The sequence below is a fragment of the Pecten maximus genome, chromosome 1, assembly GCF_902652985.1.
Source record: "Pecten maximus chromosome 1, xPecMax1.1, whole genome shotgun sequence".
Classification (NCBI taxonomy): domain Eukaryota; kingdom Metazoa; phylum Mollusca; class Bivalvia; order Pectinida; family Pectinidae; genus Pecten; species Pecten maximus.
This window is the reverse complement of record NC_047015.1, coordinates 49,558,239-49,581,791: the sequence shown is the minus strand read 5'-3', so window position 1 is coordinate 49,581,791 and position 23,553 is coordinate 49,558,239. Positions and strand designations below refer to the sequence as shown.

Genomic DNA, 23,553 nt, shown 5'->3' with positions numbered 1-23,553 from the left:
TGTAGCCTCTGTACCAAACAGTGAAGGGCTCCATCGTGTTTGATACTAGTAGTCCCTAAACTTAAATGTTTCTTTAGATTTGAAACTTTAAGAACATTTAATTAAAACTGTAGTGATGCATTTTGTTTACTTTTATAGACAAACAAGTTTCACATTAATTCTGTACACATTTAAGAACATATTTCGAAAATGTTGTAAATTTAATTATATAAAAACCAGTATTGGATTTTAAGTGTAACGTTTCGGTGACTGCAGACTCTGTCATCTTCATCAGTCAAATGACCAGTGAAGCATGTTTAAATGTACACTGTGAGGTGTTCAGTGTAAAGATTGTAATATCAAATTAACAGGTCTTTTTGTCTACACCATAATCTCTAGATTAAACGAAATATTGATTATAAAAGGTAAAAAAAAATCATTATCCTTCATTTCTAAGGCGCCTGGGATGAAACTATATTGAGTACAATGAATGTTGATTCAGCTTATATGAAAGCCCCATGAAAATCCCATACTACATTATAGCTATATCCTAGATAAGGTGTAGATTTGTGTGTTTGATAAGATCTTATATTTCAGGTAGCAAAACATTTCAAGAAATGTTTGATGGAATTATCTAACTTATGAAGACTAGTATATGTTGTGAACTTTACATAGGATTCTAGTATATTAAAAGTTTTTGTTTTAATTTTTTGTTTTTTTTTTTTCTATTCAAAATTTTAATGAATTTTCAAAATCACTGCAGCTTAATACAATCATGACATGGAAACAATTTTCTCTTTCAAAGGTTTTAAATTATTGAAAGATGCCAAACATTTCTTGACATGAACATTGTGTGATACTGGAGTGAAGTTAGTAGAGTTTAATTGCTGTTAGTAGTAAATTATTTGTCTTGATGAAAACAGTTGTATAATATGTATTTAAATAAAATCTGTCTCCATGTTAAAACAGAAGAGTTTATCAATCTTACGTCATATAGGCCGAAATAATCACATAGAGCTGCCACTTCATAAATTGATGTCGAAAAACTGATAGTAAATAAGCTAAAGCAAAAAGGTAGTATAATTAAAGATAAATATATAATTTCATATTTTTTTGGTCATTTCACGTCCATCATAGTAATGACACAATAAATATGTACAGTTTATGTATATCTATTTTAACAGGTACAGGCTAGTGTTCGTCGACTAGCAGACTCTATCCAGACTGTAAAGACAGTCCTCGGCATGAAGATACAGTCAGAACAAAAACTGGTAGGTTGTCTCCCCTGGTGCTGGTTTCTGCTGTTCTATCCTTGCTGCATGCATGCTATCTCGTCATTATCTAAAGTCATGAAATTGACAAGTTTTGTAAAAAAGCAGATTTCATTCATTTGATAAATTATGTTCCTGTAAACTTAAGGCTACCATTAAGTCAATGATTATATTTTTTCATTTTTTGGTTCATAATTAAGATTCATTTTATCACCATTTTAATATAATTTCAACTTGATGGAAGAAATAGAAAAACTGTATAATGTATAATTTAAAGTTAAGATATAACAGAAGCTTCATATTCAGTACAGATGAATTTTTAATTATGTAAATTCCATATAAGGGCATGCTTACAGGTATATCGGTAATGATCTGCCTATATGGCAAAGAGTACCTTGCTGTAGATGCATAATTCATTTAGAATTTACCGGGATAGACATTCCAGGAGCTTAGTACCTTGTATATACATCTGTATATATAGGTACTTTATATATTTGCCATACAGTAGTAAGTGTCCCTACAGGCTTATCCCCTTGATTAATATACATAGATTACCGCATATGACTATTTATATATCACAGTCGTAGACTTTCATGTCAGTTTGAATATACATGTTAGTATATTATCTTAGGGTACTACATACATATCTACCATAATTATAGTATGAATCAGGTGCCCTGGCAGCTTATTCCTTGTTATATACATTGTATATTTTCCCACACTTTAATTATCTGTAATTTTACAATATGTCACTGCAATAACCATATCCTCTGTTAGAAATTTGAGAAAATTCTGTTTAAGATCAACAAAGTACCACTTTTTGATATCAACACATTAGGATAAGTTTTTAAGTACTAAAATATCACCTAGAACCAGATTTAGTAAACAATGTTGGGTATCTGGTACTATCAACTGCTAGGCTCACACTGTTGGAGATATGTAGCTTCCCTAGTCTGCACCATTAACCAGGCTTTGGCTTCATTTCCATGTTTGTTACCTGTACAGGTATATAGTTATACAGGTACAAAACAGAGAAGTTTCAGTTTCAGAAGCTAGAATGGATACAAAAGTTTAGAAAGTTTTATTTCATATTGAATCCATCCGAGGACATCTTCATAAAAACACTTTATATTTCCGATATATATTAAATGTGTTTTGTTACAACTGGGAGCAGAAAGACAAGTATACATTATACACTTATATAGATCGATCATGTCTATTTATCATATAAACTTATATGCATGTAGCTGTCATTGAAAGAAATGTTAAGTTATGTGAAACTCTATATAAGTATGAATTTTGAAATACCTACTACCCGTCAGCTGAAAGGCCACATGGCCGCAATAGCGGACGTAAAACCCGTTAAATAAATAAATACTTACTAGTATACATTTATATAGTGAGATTGCAATTTCTTGTAGTTTTTATGTATTAGCATCCAGGTTTGTATGAGTATGATAAATCAGGTATCCAGATATCTTTATCCTCAAATATAAGACTTTTTTCTCATATTTATTTTTTTTCATAAAAGTTGAATTTATATATGCTACAGGTGCTTAATGAATTTCAGAAAACTTTAAATGTTGTGATATTTTTTCCATCAAATGACTACTACTTTTATATCTGTGCTAAAACTTACAGAGAATTGAAGGTTTGGAGGATCTCCAAACTCAGGTTCAGCAAATAAAGGTGAGCGCAGGGATGCCTAGTTACCGTGGCCACCCAGAGTATCTCCAGGGTGACATGGGTTATAGTTGGGACGACCAGGACAACCAGTATGGGTATGGAAACCGGGGTAAAGTTGGTTACCAAGAAGACCCTGGAAGTCAGTATGGTTATGCAAGCAGAGGCAAAGGAGGCTACCACCAGGACGAAGAAACTCACAGAACGGATCGGACGGATATGAAGACAAGGGGAGGAACACGTGACTTTGACACAGGTTACGGAACAGCTACAGATACGGGTTATGGCACAGCAACTGGCACAGGTTACGGCACAGCCACAGACACGCAGATGGGTATGATTCCTGAAGATAAGGAATCCTACAATAAAAGTCCTGTGCCAAGTACAGGAAGTGCTGAACTGAACAATGGAAATGCAACACCCAAACAATCGCGAACTCCACGGGGTGGGGTCACGCCGAACCCTCCGTCCGTGAGAGACCCTCCGTCCGTGAGAAATACACCCACACGCAGTCGCAATAACACTCCAGGAGGCACAAAGTCTAAAACACCTACACAAAGTCGCACAAACACTCCAGGAGGAACCAGTGTCAAGGCTAAAGCAAACAGCAAGTCCCGTAGAAACAGTCAGGACTCCGCAGTCACCGAGGCCGGTCCGGGGGCAGGTCTGGCGGAAGTATAGAACAAGAAGTCACAGTTGGTAGGTTAGACTGCCCAGAGTGGTTTATACTCGCCAATGACTACCTGTCACCCTCTAACACTTCGGCTTCAACTAGCTGCCAGTACTGCTGATGCTAAGCTTGATTAAGATTAAGCTCCCTTACTAACCACATAACTATAGTGCATGTGCCGGGTACTAACAATGACACACAGTGTGGACTATATTGCAAAAAAAAACCACGTTAACATTTCGGCAACTTTACATGCTTTTTGGAAATATATTCCCTTTTGAAATATTTTATATCAAAACACAAAAAGAATTTATGAAATCTGAAAGAACGTGACACTTGTGAAATGGTCCATGCTTGCAAACTTATATTAAGACTCTAACTCACCCTTGCAGATCTGTTTCAGTGCTAACTCTGGCTAAGACAGCTGCTCACCAGTAGATTGCCGTTACTAACTGTTTTGTTTTCAGGCCAATTTACTAAACCTTCAAATAGTTCCAGTTGTTTAAGACAATTCACGATCGAAAGAGATATTTGTTCTTAGCATATTTCAAATCTAGCTTTGCTACTACTTTAAGATAATATTCAGTATTTTAGTTTTACAAAAAATATGTATCTATATTGAAAACTATACCAACAGCGCCCTTCTTTTCAATCGATGAAAAGTCCTTAACAAATGGAATTATATTTGCTTTTTTTCTTCAGCATTGCCTCAAGTTTCAAACATTAGGCCTGAGCCTGGAGAAACCTAGTCTTAAGTTTACCATTAAACATTTGGTTTTGTTGTGTTTAGCGTACAGACGATGTTCAGAAGTTGCATCAGGAGATTTCAATTTTAAGAACAGCCATTGAGCCTCTTGTTAGGAAGCCTCTGCCGCGCTCCTTTGTGAAGGACTCGGCTGCGGGCAGTAGAGCAGACAGTACACCCGAGGTTAATAAATGGAGCGTACCCAATGCCTACAAGTAAGTTTAGATCTAGTGCTGTGTGTCGGGCAACATGTATACAGAGGAATACATTCCTTATGCAATCGGCTGTATTGTATGTGGATTATCTAACCAAAAGGACAATTTGGGTCAGAGTTGAGGTTAAAATTCTGACGTGCCGGTTCCATCATATATACTTAAGTGTAAAATACCCACAGCATATATAACTATATTCCACTAGCTCAACCAGGTTGAGTGAAAGATTCTTATAATCTTACTTACGCAGAGAGAGGAGAACATTATTTATTGTATTCTTTATTAGGGCCCGTTTTGACCGAAGTGTGACAGCTTTCCAGTTTCACACATTCTTATATCACGGCAGTAAAATGGAAAGTTTGTCCACCAAACATGTTGACTTTGTCCTATGGTGTCCAAATTGCTGGCTCTTTCATTAAGCATTTCAAAGAAATACACTAAAACCTGTCTATAAAGACCTCCTTTCCGAAAAAAAAACCTGTCTAAAACACTTGCATATAACCTGCAGAAACTGTCTATAAAACTCTGTTTAAAATTGTATTAAAACCAACTGTCTATTGATATCATCGAAATATGCCTGAAAGTGTATGTTTTATACAATTCTAATTTGTATATAAGTTAACTTGTGGGTACAATTATGGCTTTTTGTTGGTCTTACTAGACAGGTTTTCTTGAGATGGAAAGTGCCATCCATTGTTATGTAGAAATAATTTTGATAACCATGTGATTTAACTATGTCGGCTGTAGATTGCTGCTGACGAAAGGCTTGTAATGATTATTTGTTTAATTAATTTGTGTCCTTTATTTCTATTGAAGTGATAGTTAACGAGTTTATACAGGTATGAACCACTAGATGGCGTCTGAGTATTGTACTGTAAATATGTGTCACCGCTGTTGTACAGTCTCACTACCTTAATTATGTGCATGACTTGATGTTGTCAATGTATTAACACACAAAATGGTATCGGAGGGCAAGAATAAAGGGCGCGGCTGAACCAACCCTTGTAAAATAGATTACGGTAGCAAAATTGATTGTGGAACAAAGCCTGTTAGTGGTAGATCCTATTTAAGGCTAGTAGACGTTAGGAAATAATAGCAAAACATACAGGGAAATCTAGGCCGGCAGAAAATAATAGCAAACATACAGGGGAATCTAGGCCGGCAGAAAATAATAGCAAAACATACAGGGAAATCTAGGCCGACAGAAAATAATAGTAAAAACATACAGGGAAATCAACACCGGCAGAAAATTATAGCAAAACATACAGGGAAATCTAGGCCAGCAGAAAATAATAGCAAAACATACAGGGAAAACTAGGCCGGCAGAAAATAATAGCAAAACATACAGGGAAATCTAGGCCGGCAGAAAATAATAACAAAACATACAGGGAAATCTAGGCCGGCAGAAAATAATAGCAAAACATACAGGGGAATCTAGGTCGGCAGAAAATAATAACAAAACATACAGGGAAATCAACACCGGCAGAAAATTATAGCAAAACATACAGGGAAATCTAGGCCGGCTGAAAATAATAGCAAAACATACAGGGAAATCAACACCGGCAGATAATAATAGCAAAACATACAGGGAAATCAACACCGGCAGAAAATAATAGCAAAACATACAGGGAAATCTAGGCCGGCAGAAAATAATAGCAAAACATACAGGGAAATCAACACCGGCAGATAATAATAGCAAAACATACAGGGAAATCAACACCGGCAGAAAATTATAGCAAAACATACAGGGAAATCAACACCGGCAGAAAATTATAGCAAAACATACAGGGAAATCAACACCGGCAGAAAATTATAGCAAAACATACAGGGAAATCAAGGCCAGTAGAAAAAAAATAGCAACCAGCACAGCGAATTTAAGGCAAGTAGAAATAAGAAATCGATAGCTTGGTTTTCGTACAGGAAACCAAGTCTCGTAGAAATTTTATAGCAATAGAAAAGTGTAACGTGAAACAAGTGGACAGTGGAACTATAATGTTAGTACATATAAGAAAGCAGTAGTAATCTTCAGCGAAAGTTGGTATTACAACAGAATAGCATGTAAAGTCACTGTAATACAAAGGGCTGGTAGAAAGTGCATAATGAATCGAAGGCTGGTAAATCTTTAAAAGCAATAAAGTGCAGGGTGAACTAAGGTTGGTATTAACTGAAAAGGGATTCTTCAAAACCAATGTCGGTAGAAATAAAGCAAATACCATAGAGGACGACGAAACCAAGGTTGGCAAAAAAATTGAAAATAATAGCACCGCAATGGTTATAGCAGCAACACATCAATTTTACTGTGTTATATTAGCGTTATGAACGACTACATTTCAAAGTAATTATACTACAGGCCTTTTGTATATTGCGGCATGTTTCAGGTAATTGATAGTTGTGGTACTAAACCATCCATTGTCTTTTAATGTAATATACCATCAGCCATGACTAGATGCATAATGATTTATAATAGGTATCCAATGGTTAATGTCATCTATGCATGTTGTGATATTAGTCTCTATATGATATTGTGTTCGTTATGTACAGTGATGTATACATGATCTATATTGTGATTATTGGTCTTCTTTGTGTCCGTCTTTGTTTAGACAGATTGCGGGTATAGATGTGTCAAGGGTAGTATAAAGTTTCCAAGAGGCTTTCGCGTTGACAGAAACACTATTTGATACACTGGGTATATGATATAATTGCCGAAGGATAATATTGGTTTAAAAAGGCCACAAAAGCTATATATATATATGGTATGACTCTTCTCCATATCATGTCTACATTGTATGCAAACAGTACAAGTGGAGAGAGAAGAGAGATTGTGTCGTGTTAAGATTTGGTTTGATTTTTAGAAATCACTCATTTATGTTGCCCTGAATTTATTTATTTACTTTCACTTTCAGATTTCTTACTCTATTATTTGTTCAAATTAGACATGTTGATTTTATAGAGTTTCCTTTTTCAGTTTGCTGATATCACAATAAGTTGATGTAGGCATGATCGATGGCCATAACATATATATGACAAGACAAAAAAATTCTTCTTGGACATATTTGTGGCAATATAATATAATGGTTGTATGATATAAGGCAATAATCTGGTTATGAAAAAAAACATTTGTGTATTGTTTATTTTGTAACCAAATAAACTAATTTTTTATGGTTTTGGGTACATGTAACAAAATTTGTCCAGAATTATATTTGCTGATTAAGTTTTTTTTCAATATTTAAAACTTGGCTAATACCGGATATTATGGAAAATCAAACTACCCCGAATGCAACGAGAAATTGTTGCAAAATATAAAAGAAACAAATATTTTGATTTGAAAACTTGTCATTTGTTATGGTCATGTACATTTACTATTGTTACTGAGTAAATCTGTAGAACGCTGGACTTGCCACGCCCACCTGTAGGATGACTATCACCAACAAACATGCATGTGTGTCACAAACAAATTTATTAAATGTAACATGTTGTTCTATGTCCAATCAACTCATTCAGGAGAAGCGATTTCATTAAGCACGATTCCCTGCTGTGCAGAAAAGTGCAAAAGTTGCACACATATTGCGGATGATCTAACATCTAACGACAAGTGCTAATCATAATCTATTTGTTATCGCTAGGCGAAGTTGATTGGATTGAATATCTATTTCCTGTTTCCACTGGTTTTCCATTCACTCTTTCTGTTTCAATTTTATGCAATCTTTTGTTCTCTAAAATCAATAATGAAAAAAAAAATTTTGTAAACGTGATAGCCGAGTTTGATTACACATGTAACAACATGCTCCTACATGTCGTGTATATATATGCTATTTCTTTTCTTGTGAATGTCTGTTGCTTCTTGTTTTGTAGAGTAATACTTGAATTTCTATAGGATTTTCACTTATTTCACATACATATTGCCACTATTTATTCACTTTTATTTAAAATAAAATCATTGTCTTAATTCTGGTGTTTATTAAATCATGAATGATATATTTGTTATTAATCCATAACAACAATATTTAACGTGAGAAACTTTTGTTGCTTAAATAATCATATTTGAAAACAGTCTCAGATTAGGTTTAACATCTGTGTGTCTAACGCTGTATGTAAATCGTTATATATATATAAAGCTGTGATTGTAAAGATAAATATTTGACCAAATTTTTCAGGCTATATTTATAAGCGTGCAGGTTGATTACAAAACTGAGACTGTAGCAATGAGAGAAAAATTAACATGTAATCAATAACAAGGACTATATATGACCATATAACTTAGATATACACTTTGATTAATATCATTATTGATAATTCAGTTTTTCAAATTAAACATTTGAGAGATATAATTCTTGTATGAAATATATTGATGATTGATTTTACTTATATTGACAGTAGATCGTACGAATATCAATGAACTTAATAAAGATGATGATATACCTTTATTACAGTGTAGCAATAAATTATTGTTGAAAAGAATCGGAAACATTTAAAATGTTAAAAAGTAATTAGGAACTTTGATTTATAGATTTTTATCATTTGTGTGTATTTGTAGATATTGGTAGATATTAATTTGTAGATGTTTTCATGTGTGCATTTTTAATTATCTTTTGTTGGCAGATGGTCTGTTTGGAAAGCAAAATGGATGTACCTCTTGTGGCAAATACGTGCTAGGAAAAAGAACTCTAGTCTTGGGATATATCGTCCTGAGAATCCAAGACCTTCTTCCAACTCGTCAGAGAGGTCAAATACAGGGGAGACAACCTCATGAAAATATAGTTCCCTTGTTATCGCAGACTTTGGGGAGATAGTTCTCATATTCTCCTGACAAAGTCCGTCTCAGTGAAGTTTTGATTCAAAACACCAGCAATATTTAACTAAAATATATGACATATGGTGATATTGGTCTAAATCCATGCTTTCCTCTTTTGGGGAACTTTCGATTACATGAAATTTTGTTACCGAATTGGTAACTATGTTCGATTTCGTGTTACTTTATTACCGCATCACACTCTGTAGAATTCCTTGCAAAAGAGGAATTTTCAGGGAATGGTGTTATGTATATCAGATGCAGGATATCTTATACTAAGTACTAATAATTAGCATATTTAGTGCTCAAATACTCTGACGTCATACCAGGAGAATTAGTATTTCAGAGTAGTGTAGTATTTATGATTCTAATCGATGTGTTACATTTTTTTTCAAACTTAATATTTTCCTTATATAATAAGTTGATCGCACATTAAATCATTGTTTATTTGCGATGTTGATATTTGATGGGAATTAGGGGTCAGTAGCATTATACCAATTTTCTTAAATTATTATCACTGTAGATTTATTATTATCCAAATTACATACTCCTTGAAATCTAGTCCTTGCCCCCTTTTCTCAAGCTTTCAGATTATTGTAAACGTTCAGACAGATTGAAATTACAAATAATTATATCCTTACAATTCACCAAGATTTAAAGTGCTGATTACTGCGGGAAGTTTATACTGTTTTTACATTCATCTTGAAATTGAAACGGAGAATATACCTCTTTATTCTTCACACTGATTATTGTCAACACTGGGCCTAATTGATATCCCAAATATAATTGTATTAATTGCTGTAATATTGAGCGTTAGTCCCTTGATTATTCCTAATTCCATTTATATATTCATCAAGCATTTTTTTTGAATTTCACTCATTTGTTAGTCTCTCACTGGAAATTAACACTCTAATGTTTGTTTAAAAAGGGAATACTTCAATAGAAATAATTTCCCTTAAATTTATTTTGAATCAGCTGTTTGTAAAATGTAAATCGGGTATTTTTCTTTAACTTTTCTTTTCTTTTCATAGATGTACATTACTGTTACTTTTGACCTTTTGTGTCTTTGTTTGAGTCTCTTGGCTCACTCACACCAATAGTTTAAGTTGTTAATTGTAGCGAAACACCTATATTATATTACACAAGTAGGTTTTCGGCTGTAGAAATAATTTGTTATGTTTAGTTGTAGATCTGTATTTACTCCGTCCAACATGTTTTTGTTTGTTTTTTTAGCTGTGATTATTTTCTATATCATGTTTTAACCAAAGCTATATTGTGATATTTGATAAACCATGTCTGACTTCCATTGTGTATGTGTCAATGGCTCAGACCTGGCGAAGCCATAGAGAAAGTGGATAATGGTGTCAATGTTGACGAATGTTTGTGGTGTGGTCAGAGAGTATGTATGTATGTATGTTTCTGAAAGTTTAAGAGAGTATAATCATACACGGAGAAATTAAATCTCATCATCCAGCATATATAAATATATTAACATCCAATAGGCGGCAAAGTCACTTAACAAGTTTTGGTCTTTAACAACTTTTTGTGAAGTTAATGTCAAAATGTATGAAAATGAAATAACATGCAAATTGGGATAACCCTTTAGGAAGATTTTCTTTTGGTTGGCTAATTTCAACTAGAACTTTTTGAAAATGATGCCATTCTGTATGCTGAATGACTGAAATAACGCTTACCTATGTCTGGAACCTAATGCATTATTTCCCATTATTACATATCATTGTCATTTGTTAATATAAAATTTTAATATGTTATATGTAAATATTTTTAAGTATAATATTAAATAAATCAAATACTTACATAGGAATGATTTAGCGAATTACCTGCCTTTTAATGGCTTGGAGAAACGAGCATGTCTGTCCAAGCGTTCTGTGTTATATGAATCTGTAAAAAGAACAAAATCATTGCTATAATGTGTTGTGTCTTACTTACAAGCTAGTTAAAGTAAAAAAAAATATGTCAATTTGTTGTGTAATACAACTCAGGTACTTATTAAGTGTTGCTTCTGACAGATTATCAATATCCGATAGAAAGGATAATGTATGATGTCATCTAGGTCATTCAAGGAAAACACCATTCATGCAAACATGAATATTACAATGAAATGCGATTTGCACCCCTGGTCTTCCATTAATGCTAGTGATATTAAAGGTCCTGTAATGACAATGGTTTCTAAAAAGTTACTTTAAAGTTCATGTGTTTAAGCGGTATGCAAATAACCTCTGATTAGCAACATCTTTTATGCATACATTATTGCTGCGTTGCATTTTGCATGAATATAGTTATAGATGGTCGAGTATCAGTTTCCGGGTAAGACAGGCGGAGTAGATATTTAGACGTTTGGATATCAGTTTCTGGTTTAAAAAAAAAGAGTACAACCGTTTCAGATATCTGGATGTAAGTTGCTGGATTAAAGTTACATGAAGTAGAGATTCAGATGTTTTGGTGTCGATTCTTGGTTAAAGACACGTGGGGTAGATATTCAGATATCTGGGTGCAAGATTCTGGTTTAAAGACATGTGGGTAGAGATTCAGATTCTACTGGCCCCCTGTATTGAAATTATAAACAAAATTGAGCTTTATGATTTTGGTCCCTAGGATATGTCTGATCCTAAATTTCAAACTAGGGGCAGTTAATCTAGTATTTTTTTCGTGGCAATTCTTAACAAAAAAACTTAGGGTCGGGTGGCCAGTCTAAGATTCAGATGTGTGGGTGTCGGTTCCGTAGGGAAAGACTCGTGCCCAGCAGTGAACTAGATTTCTGTGTGAAATGTTCTTAGATACACCCGCATAGATTGATTGAGTGATTGAGATGTCTGGATAGCAGTTTTGGGGGTTCAGGCACGTGGAGAGTTACATGTAGATGTTTGGGCATCAGTTCCCGGTGTTAATCTAATGCTGTATAACAACTGTTGTGCTCGACTCTGCCCTTCTGCGATCTGCTGAGGTCTAATTTATCCTTTTTGAACTCATGATATATTTTTGTAATTTTTGCAAGATGATGAAATGTTGTATGCATATTTGTCCTTTTATTATGTCTCGTCCATTCAAATCGTCTTATATTATCATCAGTAGGTGCATACTTTAGTTGAAGAAGAAAAACTAAAACCCAAGATCAAATTCCTGTTCTAATTCCTTAGAATAAGGATACAGTATATTGATATATTTCAATAAAACAGTTAGATACAAATTGTTGTTTCTTATTGTTTTCAAGCAGAATTACGTTTCGACACAATCAAAATTCTATATTTGGTTACTGTATGCGAGAATCATAAACGGGGTATAAAGTCTGTTTCTTTAAGCTATGTAAGGTACACACTATATACTCGTTTGAATTGTTTCGTCGCAATGAAGCGGCTTATGCGATACCAAGCTAGTTATTTGGGGGCCAGATTTCATTCGACTCCCCATTGGCGTCGAGCGCGCTCGATAGAAGGGAAAAGAAACTCGAGGATTGCGTCAGTGCGCGGTGCGATGTAGTCCCCATTTTATCAGTATGTCTATTAGATTACTAAATGTCGAATCTGTTCGTTTCTGAAGCTGCTTTTTTAATCGTGAATTATCGTAACATGTTTCCATATTGCATTCAGACGTTGATTACTATTTCTTTATTTCTATGTAACCATACGCACAGTTCAACAATCTTTTGGGGACCTCCTTTTAAACTATGCAAATACTTTTATAGTTCTTGTTTTCATGTATGTATTTCGAAATGCAATACGTACTGCTTTTTTTTATTTCAATTATTTTGATGTAAGTCTTCTTTTTCCCCTTATTTAAAATGTTGCACATCGTTAAGCGAACAAGGCTTTGGACTTCAACTTGGCCACTAAGGTTTACACGGGTAGAATAGCTGGCGATTATGTAGGTCACATACAAGTGTGACACACAGAGGATAAAACAATATGCTACAGCCGCAGCATTAAGGTATTTTAACCAGGAAACGTTCAATAGTGGTATTTATCAACCCTGTAATAACCCCTTCCCATTAACATTCAATAATCTCATTCTGCGATCATAAATAAAACTCTTTAATAAGACCTCCCCATTTAAGCCAGGATATGACAAGTGTCCACATACAGTTAGTTTACAGCACTATAATGTTTAAAACTTTTCTCAATCAACAAAACAACTGTTATCTTAGCAATTTAACGAATGACGGTTTTATAATTAGGAGTCAAAATATACTTAATGGGGGGGGGGGCTTGTTTTTCTCTGAGTGATGTAAAGTGTTTATACTTTGGGACACAGCATTTTGCAGCATTTTTGAGCGACTTAACAAGAGTCAAGTACAGCTAAGTATTTTGAATTTATTAGAAAAACAATTGCATGAGGCATATGTCATTGCCTTCAGCCCTTTCCAGATCCAAAACATGCATTTCAGTCATATAGCGCATTTTGGGACGGCAGGGATTTTAATATTATGTTGATCGTGAAAAAATGTATAGCTCAATAATACTGGGGCCGTTACTAATACTAAATTTGGACTTTATCACATACAGAGGCCGTTACTTATGCTAAATTTGGAATTTATCACATACAGAGGCCGTTACTTATGCTAAATTTGGACTTTATCACATACAGAGGCCGTTGCTAATGCTAAATTTGGAATTTATCACATACAGAGGCCGTTACTTATGCTAAATTTGGACTTTATCACATACAGAGGCCGTTGCTAATGCTTAATTTGGAATTTATCACAAGTATACTCATTCAAACTTATTTTAACAAAACCCTTTTATATATCGAGGTCAGAGGTTATACTTGATAAATACGCAGTACTCCAGTACTTTGATTTTTCCGACGTTGTCCATCAAGAAGTTAAATTTAGCCTAGTTTCTCAAGAAAACAAATCCATATCAGCAAACTTCGTCTGTATTAGCAAACTTCGTCTGTATTATAGGGTAAACAACCAAGACAGAAGTTATTTTGAAAAGTGTGATACAATTTGTTGGCGAGCAAAAAATAATGGTGGATTATATGCATTGGTGATAACTCGTTTACATAAATTACCAAAATTCAAGTAACATTCTGCTTTAACTTTTAATATTGTTCAGTTCCTTTGATCTGATATCAAGTCCAACGCAGACTCCCATATTTATAGGAATCACGGAATTACCCCGAACTCCAATAGATTCAACAAGGGTGAAGTCTGTTACACGAAAGACTAAAACATTACATTCAGGAGTGTTAAAGTAAGAGAAATGCTTTAACAGAGGTTCCTGTAAATGTCAGTGTTTATGTAATGCTAACATCTAAGAGCTGCTGCAGATCCGAGTAATAACAAATGGGTGATATACGTCTATAAGATGTGGTTAATTCAGAAATGTGGTATTTTCTATTACTCCACAAATCCCTTTGTACTCGCTCTGAATTGCGTTTTGGCCTTGGTGCTAACGTAAACCTATTTTATATACTGCTTATCGGAATATGTATGGATTTACCTGTTGGAGAGTTGCGCAGCGGTGTTGGGCCAGTTGCTTTCTCTAACACCAGAGTGTCTCTCCAATGGTTCTAGCATTTCCCATTGCATCGTCTAGTACCACTGTCATATAACCTTGTTCTCTGAAATTTTCATATAACAAGTTTATTGTTTGTCATGTGGAAGTTCTCTCTGAAATAGTCATGCCATGTATCTGTGTTGTAGCCCACCATCATCAGATGATTGGATGTTCAAATCGCTCTTCTGTGGTCCGTCGTCCGCTGTCCGTCCGTATATAGACAATCCTTGTTACAGCCATTTCTCAAATTTCACATGAATACTCCCTGTGGTCCCTAGTTATGCATATTGCAATTTGAAACTGATCGTAAAACATTAATGGCCGGCAGGCGCACCTGACCACTGATTAAAAAGCTGTTTCACATATCTCATGAACCCATTTTGTTTCATTGATGAAAAGGGTGTTAAGTATATCTATGTGATCTCCCGCTCACTGTTTTTATTATCAGATGATTGAGCGGGAAGATGTAAAAACATAGAAATTATCAGTCTATCATAGGACCAATGCATACCATTCAATGATGGATGTTAAGATTCCTCTGGGATCTCCTGTTTTTACTAGACATAATCCTATCGTCTAGGAGCTTTCCCTAAAGAAGCCCGGTCACGCAGCGGTTTTCTATATTTCTATTATGTGAAAGGTTTATCAAAAAAAAAAAAAAAACTTTCATGTGACGGTTTTTGAAACATGAAACAGCCCTGTCATGTAGCGGTATTCCATTGAAACACTGCTGTCATATGACAGGTTTATCATAAAAAGTATTGAATTGTAGCTGTGTAACCACTGCAACAGTTCTATCATGTAAGTTTTCCCTAAATTGCCTCTGTTATACATCAGTTACCACTGAAACAGTCCTATCTTATGAAAGTTTCACCCTTAAATAGCCCTGTCATGTAGCAGTTGTTAGTTTCATTTGAAATCATCCTGTTTACTGTGATGCAATAAAATACTCTAAAATTACCCTGTCATATAAACCATTGTGTCTCTAAATTGTTGACAATACGCTTGCCGAATCTGAAATGTCTTGCCTTGATAACGGAGCATTCGAACAACAATACGACAAAAGAGAAACCCAAATGTCGTAATGTATCAGATATGGGGGAGAGTGAGGAGAAACGAAACGAAATGAGAGAACTCCCAAGTTTTACGTTACAATGGAAATTAGACGTACTCATGATTGGTTAAAAGGGTAGATTTAAGGTACCTTGAGGTTTAGCATATTTTTCGTGAAAACAGTCTGGTTGAAAACTATTTTTAATATGAGGAGACCTAAATTACTCCTAATTCATTGACATTGTCGCTTACATTTCATATCGCTATACTAGAGATTAAATATAGCACTTGATGTGAAAGCAGATGCTAAGGGTTATTTTCCCATAGACACTTCTCTATGATAAAATTACTAAAAGCACCATCGGTCCGTCTGGATTCCTTGACTCCGTGAACACTAGAAATATAAAATGAGGACAAGAGATATCCCATGTTTCTTGTTCTAACATTGTACAGAATCTTATAACCAATGACGTAATTTGTTCATGTTATTTTCGCTTACAGTCGTCGGTATTCAAAGCCAAGTGACAAGGATAACTACCCGCATCAACGTGGTGGAGGTGGGCAGGGCAGGAATGGCGGCCAAGGTCATGGTGCACGTGGCCAGGGCGACGTCTGGAATACAGGGTCGTTTGATAAACGTGAACGAAAGAAACGCGAACAAGAAAAGCAGAGACGCATGCCTACACCGTCCAGTGACGAATCAGTAGACGAGCTTCACACGTTTAGCAGGGGACGGCGTCATAACACAACGAGATACTGAGGGGTGGCCAGATGGGTGACGTGAAGTCACATGATGCTGAATGGTGGAAGGACCGGTGACGTAACACAACGCGATACTAAGGTATGGACAGATGGGTGACGTGAAACCATACGATAATGAATGGTGGGAGGACCTGTGACGTAACACAACGAGATACTGAGGGATGGACAGATGGGTCACGTGAAACCATACGATACTGAATGGTTGGAGGACCGATGACGTAACACGAAAGTGACAAGATGGCTGACGATAAAACATTTCAATATAATTTATTACAGATTAATCAAGTTCATGCAGGGTTACATTTGTGCTCGAGTTGGCAAGCAAATTGTGTGTATTCAAAGCTAACGAATCACCTGTCTGAAAAGAAACTGAAGAGCAATTTGTGTCTGTGCTGTTAATTTCAGAGTCGTATGAAAGCAAACGGATGTAGGCCAAGAAAGTGGTAGTTTGTTCTCATCGATATTAGAGCAAATGCACTACGACCAAATGATTATCATCGTCGTTTTTCTACTTCTTTTCTTATCAAATTTATCATAACAAAAGCACGAATGTGTCTTGCATAGAAATGAAAAGAAAATGTTTTGATAGAAACATTTTGATAAATGATGGATTAAGAATGACCAAAAGATCTTTTTCATGTGTTTTTATAATGCTCATGCGATGTTACAATACGACTGTTATTTGATTGACGATTACTAAGAATGTTTGTAAGATATAGGTAGAGGAACGGTTTGGTTCCTATGCTTTTTAGAATAATCTAGTCGCTATAAGGGATATTCATAATGTGCTTAACGCTGCCTTCACATTTATTTGCAAAAGCACAACCTGGAATGGTAATGGAGATAAGAGACAATTGTGCCAAATGGAATAACTAATTAAGTCCTTAAACAAAAAAGTGAATATTAGATTATTGTAATTTGTTTGAATACAATGCTTATTATTCAAATTGTTCTTTGTTATGCTATTTCAAGTCCATTATTGTTTTCACTGTTTCTTAACCGGTCAAAGCGGAGGTTTTTCTTTTCTGGTCACTTCGGACACGGCATTTTACGTACAATACTTTTGGTACAATTGTACTATACTTTTCAAGTGACATCCTAAATAGGTCAGGGTTGTACATGATTTAAAAAAATGAATAACCAAATCTCTGATTTAAACTCTGACTTAAACAAGGTTTGGATAAAGGCTGAAGTAGCTCAGCCAGCGGTAAAATATTGTTTATGAGGATTATAAGGTAAACTCTGGTATGTTTATATGGCAAGTTGATATAAGGCAAGTAAGGTAGAGTGTTATAAAGTAAGCTAGCCTGGATCTTTGACAGGTATAAAAAATGGTTGAATCTTGCGTCCTTGAGTGGAGCATTGTCAGATTTTTGTCAGATTTTTGTAAAGTATCTGATAAATGATAAACTACCTACAAGTATGACTACAGGCGTTAGGAACCTACTGAATAGAATCCACAGGTTAAACATATATTTGGAAAAAAAAGAATCAATGCATTTGCATTTTTTTAAGCAACATCTAACTAAATCTTTAAAACGATTAGCTTTTTTCCATATAGTCGGTTTATAGCAGTTAAAAGGTAGAGGATAAAATTCAGACAAAGAATATTTTTATCATTAACGAAGGTATGACAGGATTTTCAGATTAAATCTTCATTAATGGTTTCTTTTGTAATAAAAAAAAAAACACTCGGTAAATAACCTTATTTAAGCAACAACTAAGGTTTTTTTTTTCTAAAATAACTCTTGTCAGCGTTAATGGTAGATTGGCCACCAGACCCAAGTGTTTTTTTTAAGAATTGTAAAACTAAATTCTAATGCTAGATTATCTGCTCCTAGTTAGGATCTAGAATCTGATATATCCTAGGGGACCAAAGTCATAAGCTCAATCTTATTTATAATTTTGATATTCTAGAGTCAAGGGACCAGACTACCTTAATGAAAGCGCGCATTGGCTCCTGAATTGTTAGGAAAGAGAGGTACTCAGCGAATGCCCAAGGGGGTTTGGCAGATAACCTCATGTCTTTTCACGGCTAGTAGAAAGACGAGCGCGATAGCCACTATGCCACTCGACTACACGATCTGTAGAGGAGTTTTGCTAGCAGTTAGTTAATGGTCATGAACATTCCCTTTCGAGATTGGTTACTATTTACCTTTATTCAAAAAGCAATATATTTACATATTTTTGTCGAATGTTTAATCTAATGATATGCAAAAGCTGCAGTATAATGAAAAATGTCGCATATGTAATGTGATGAGTCCAGTACTTTGACTTATAAATATGTAAGACATAATTTTCATTGTGTTTAATTTTAATTTTATACTTTGTAATGTACTTAAGAAAGTTTGAAAATATACTACTATACTGCTTTAATCACACAATAGTACAAGCACATCGCTTGAAAATGTATAAAAATATAATTGAAATGAATTTGGGAAATAGGATGAGGTTTTGGTGGTATATGTTAAAATACCACGTGGTGTGTTCTAGTCGGAGATTTCTACAAGTAAACTAAATGCACTTTGGGTATTTGTAAACAAATCAAGGTGCTTCAGTGTTACGAGGTTACGGCGCCATTGTCGTTCTGACGGTGATGCGCGGGCGTACATACCAATAAACATGCTCGCGCTTTTGATATCGCACGCGCGAGCAAACAAACATGTCAGACATATACTCCGGGCCGTTGCGTACATGTAGGTGTTTATCTATCATTGGCGTCTGGTTTCTGTTAAAGCAACTCGTGGACATTGTCTTTCCTCTCTAGTAAATGACAAGATTAACTCGGTTAAAAACAATTATCATTTTTAAACGACTTATTTCTAACGAGCTATCTTTATTGAGCATGCTAGCCTGATATAACGACTTTGAATTAACTTATCAATTGAGGAGGTAGTTCGTTTCTTTCAAATAAAAAGTGTGAAGAGATATGCTGATCGCTGTTCTCGATGTCTTGCCAGATGGTTGGGATGGCCCGCCAAAATAAACATCAAGACGGTCGTATGATGGATGATGTAGACAAACGCTGGCACGGACAAGTACTCATTAACAAAAGGTGCGTGTTCTGCACGCGCTGTCTCCCAAATAATGACTAACCGATTACATACTCTTATTCATGGTCATTAGGATGAAGCCCCACTATCACCGTTCGGCCTTTACGTCCTCATGATAGCTACGATCGCATGGAAAAGGTGTTCCGAACGATAGAACTACGCTGTGGTCAATATCATCTGTCATCCTGATGTGATATATATATATATATAGGCTGCACATAACAGTAGTGCATCTGTTTGTTTCTTTAGTACCAACCGGTCCTAGGTTCATCAACTTTTGATAAACTTAAGGAAATTCCCCAACTTAAACTTTTTTTATAGAAAAACATTAATGGATTTAAGGGGAAATCTTATCAAATGAACATTCCTTAGTTTTGTTATACTTCCCTATGGAACATTTTAGGTTAACAACTTCAAAATGTTGACGTGCGTTAGATCTTTTACGTTTCTTTACCTCATGTGACTAGTACTAATCATATAAAAAAAACAAATTAAAACAAAAACAAAAACACAAAAAAACACGCAAATCAACAATCTTTAACGGGCAATTTTATTTCTCATGAATTACTAAACAAAGAACATCCTATTCTCATGAGTACATGAACTTGTTTGTTTAAATTGGTACTCTATGTTGATGGTCCCTGTCGTAAGGCTTGTCATTCTCACGGAAAGGTCTGTAAGTACACCACTTAAAGTAAGCCGTCACACATACTGTACTGGTGGTACACGGTGCTTCAGACTCAAGTGTCCATTGGCAGGACTTCATTGGGTTTATACATGCTCAAGCGGTCACTTTAGGTCCAGTCTGTGGTCAAGAGGATTGGGCAGTTGGAGAAACAAGCTTTTGTTATATTGTGCTGAGTTATGATTTCATTTCTGACAGCAAACCAGACTTGATACAAACAGACTTGAAGAGGTCTTTGTTATTTACTGACAAATACAGCAGAAAACGGACAACTTGATATCTGATATACTGACGAGATCAACAATAGCGGTCTTAACAATGGTGCTGTAGAATCAGATCATTATGTATGAAATATTCAAAAACAGAACATAAAAAATATGCATAATTTATAATAGATACATTTATGTTATATTACCATGCTGCTATCATTCAACGTATACAAATAAAACAAAATATACGCATATTAGTGCTGATTTGGACATCTCGCGTTGTAGCGTTATCGCGTAAATTTTCTGGTGTTGTCGCACGTCAACGGCATAATGCAAGATGACCAAAATCATCCTCCACACTCAACACTGCGAAAACAATAGAAACTCGAGGCCAAACGGTACACCGATATTAAAAATACAAAATGAAATCCAAAACGATAAAACGCGATAACATATTTTATTGTAGAGCATATTCCGAACCCATCATATAATTGTGTGGCACCACGGCAACATGAGCTCGTAAAACTCTTAATACTAACAACCATGTCATGTTCTGAATTGTTTATAATTGTGACATAACCTTCATCTTATCTGTATTCACATTTAAGTTATGCTGTTATCAATGCAGAAGGAGACGTTTACCCTTCTGACACACATGGTCTCCTCATACTTTTCCATGTTCTCCGGGTAAATCCATATTTTTTTTCAAATTGTGCCTTTGTATCGATTTTGATTTCGAATTACGGTTTTCTGAAATTACGACATGTCGTTATTCTTGGTGTTTGTCTAGAGTATTAGGTGGCGTTGATCTAACATCAAGTGTTCAGCTAAAAGGATTGCACAAAACACAAACAAGGTATATGCACCATTATAAACAAATGGAAAGTTAGACACAGTAAAGATAAATTAGACTGCACCATACAGCTGTTCCGTCCTTGAAGAACTGTGATGATAAGCTAGGGCCAACACGTGTTGATGCTAGGAGGCGACCAAACTCTCGAAATAGCTAAAAGAAATGAAAATCTGAATGTGGAGATGCAAAAATCCAATAACTCAATGAATTGTACAATTTTAAATAAATATCATCATTTTGAATAATGCATTTCTAAAGAACGTGTTTGTTTATTCCGAATCGTGTGACTACTTGAAATTCATCCCGTAGCATATGTCAAACTTATGTTGGACTACAATACAACACGACGTAGACATATTCTAACGGCACTGACATTGTGTATTCTTAATTTTACGACAATCGGTGTGAACATCTAATCCTTTATATCAATATCACAATCTTGTTCAAACAGGTCACGTGGACATTATGATTTGTCGAATGTTATACTGTGAAATGTGGCGTTTGTTGCACAATGCCTTTTTTTTTTTTTTTTTTTTTATAATAAGATATTCGCTGAGTAATTATGGAATATGAGTTAATTTTAATATTGCATGTGGTCTTAGGTTAACTCCAGATTGTTTTGAAATGACAATCATGCAGCGTACAACGTGCCAAGAACGTTCCGTGTCTCACACCTCAAAAGTACAGTCATTGATAAAGTCATTCATGCGTTAAAAATAATAATATTTCGACTGGTTCCGGATTAAAGCTACATACGTGTTTATATTCAAGTACTTTGTCTGTACGTTTGAGGCCGCTGGTGTCCGTTTAACACCAATACGTGTGTATTTGACCTCTTTGAACGGTATTGTTAACCAGCAATAATTGGCTATCACAATTGTCTGAATATTTTCTGATTGAGCAAAAGGGTTTCAGAGCTACACTGGAATCGGCATATCTTAATCGACATTCCCTGTTGCGTTAGTCTAGACTTAATTATATACATTTACTCGATTTTTCTATCCACAAGTCGTGCGTGTCTATCTTAGTATTTTGGTCTACACTAGGTACTTTTGTGCACTACGTAACGAAATTCAATCACTTAATTACCATTAGATTAATAATTTGAGAAGACATTGGCTGTTGAAAAATGACATCTTAAACATTTTCGCAGTTTAGAGAAGCATTGTTAATTATCACATGTAACATGAAATCCAAAATCCACTTACTTAGGTGCTTCGAAAAAAAGACGTTAAAACTAGGCAAGCAAACAAATTTTATGCAAAGGAATGATGCAAATGCAATTTATTAGTTTCAGAACATTTGTTTGTTCAAAAGGGACGAACGCAGAAAGCAGTACAAATCAGTATCGTTCAGGAGTTGACGAAGTAAGGATTGGGGGATGAGTAACTAGGATTTGTTTTTTGTTATGTCATTTCCAAAAACGCCCTTTTCAAGAGGGTTCACAAACATTTTACATATAAGATAGCAACACGATAAATTATGCTTTATCAGTGACACCTAAGGGGCTAAACGCAACACCACGAGGCATTTGAATTTCCCATTAATCGCCTATTTATTTCACATTTTTTTCTGATTAAGCACGTTATTTTCGATTACAATGCTGTGACACTTGATTCATTGGGCTAGCCTCTACGCCGCCCGAATTCCTTGCACTTGGCGCGACCCTTGTTCGCCTGTAACGGGATCTAAGTGACCAGGCTTGTTAGCTGCCAACCGATTAACTTACTGGTTTTGTCAACTTGACGCTGTCAGTATTTAGTTGACATTATTGAGAAAAAACTATTTTCTTTAAAAGTCAACAAATGTATAAAAGTAAATTTACATTTTAAAAGGTACTTAAACTGGTAGTCGATAGCTTATATAATAACATAAACACAACACTTAATTATTCTCTACAGTTTAACGTCCGGTTTTGTTATGTTTAAAAACACACCAAGCTTTGATTCTGGACTGGCTAGTGAGGGGTATATGTTACTGTGGCTGGTAAACCGGGCGTACACCTGTGGTCAACGGCCGTCAAATGTCAGGTACTCAATGGAGCCTGTCGGACAGTCTCCCTCCCCAACA

General features: G+C 35.2%; 1 protein-coding gene across 11 annotated transcripts in view; it reads left to right on the top strand.

Annotated features, from left to right (window-relative positions):
• Positions 1-17,833, top strand: part of LOC117336838 (coiled-coil domain-containing protein 154-like) — a 64,702-nt gene extending 46,869 nt beyond the window's left edge. For 7 of the 11 annotated variants that reach the window (XM_033897532.1, XM_033897554.1, XM_033897513.1 and 4 more), the window contains 3 exons: positions 1,164-1,250; positions 2,892-3,632; positions 9,160-9,335. In XM_033897532.1, the coding sequence (XP_033753423.1) occupies positions 1,164-1,250; positions 2,892-3,614 (810 nt within the window). In that variant the 3' untranslated portion in view covers positions 3,615-3,632; positions 9,160-9,335. Of the gene's footprint in view, positions 1-1,163; positions 1,251-2,891; positions 3,633-4,393; positions 4,564-5,376; positions 5,400-9,159; positions 12,558-16,422 lie in introns of those variants that run through there. The other 4 variants (XM_033897590.1, XM_033897584.1, XM_033897565.1 and 1 more) reach the window with 4 other exon arrangements.
• Positions 17,834-23,553: the final 5,720 nt, after the last annotated feature.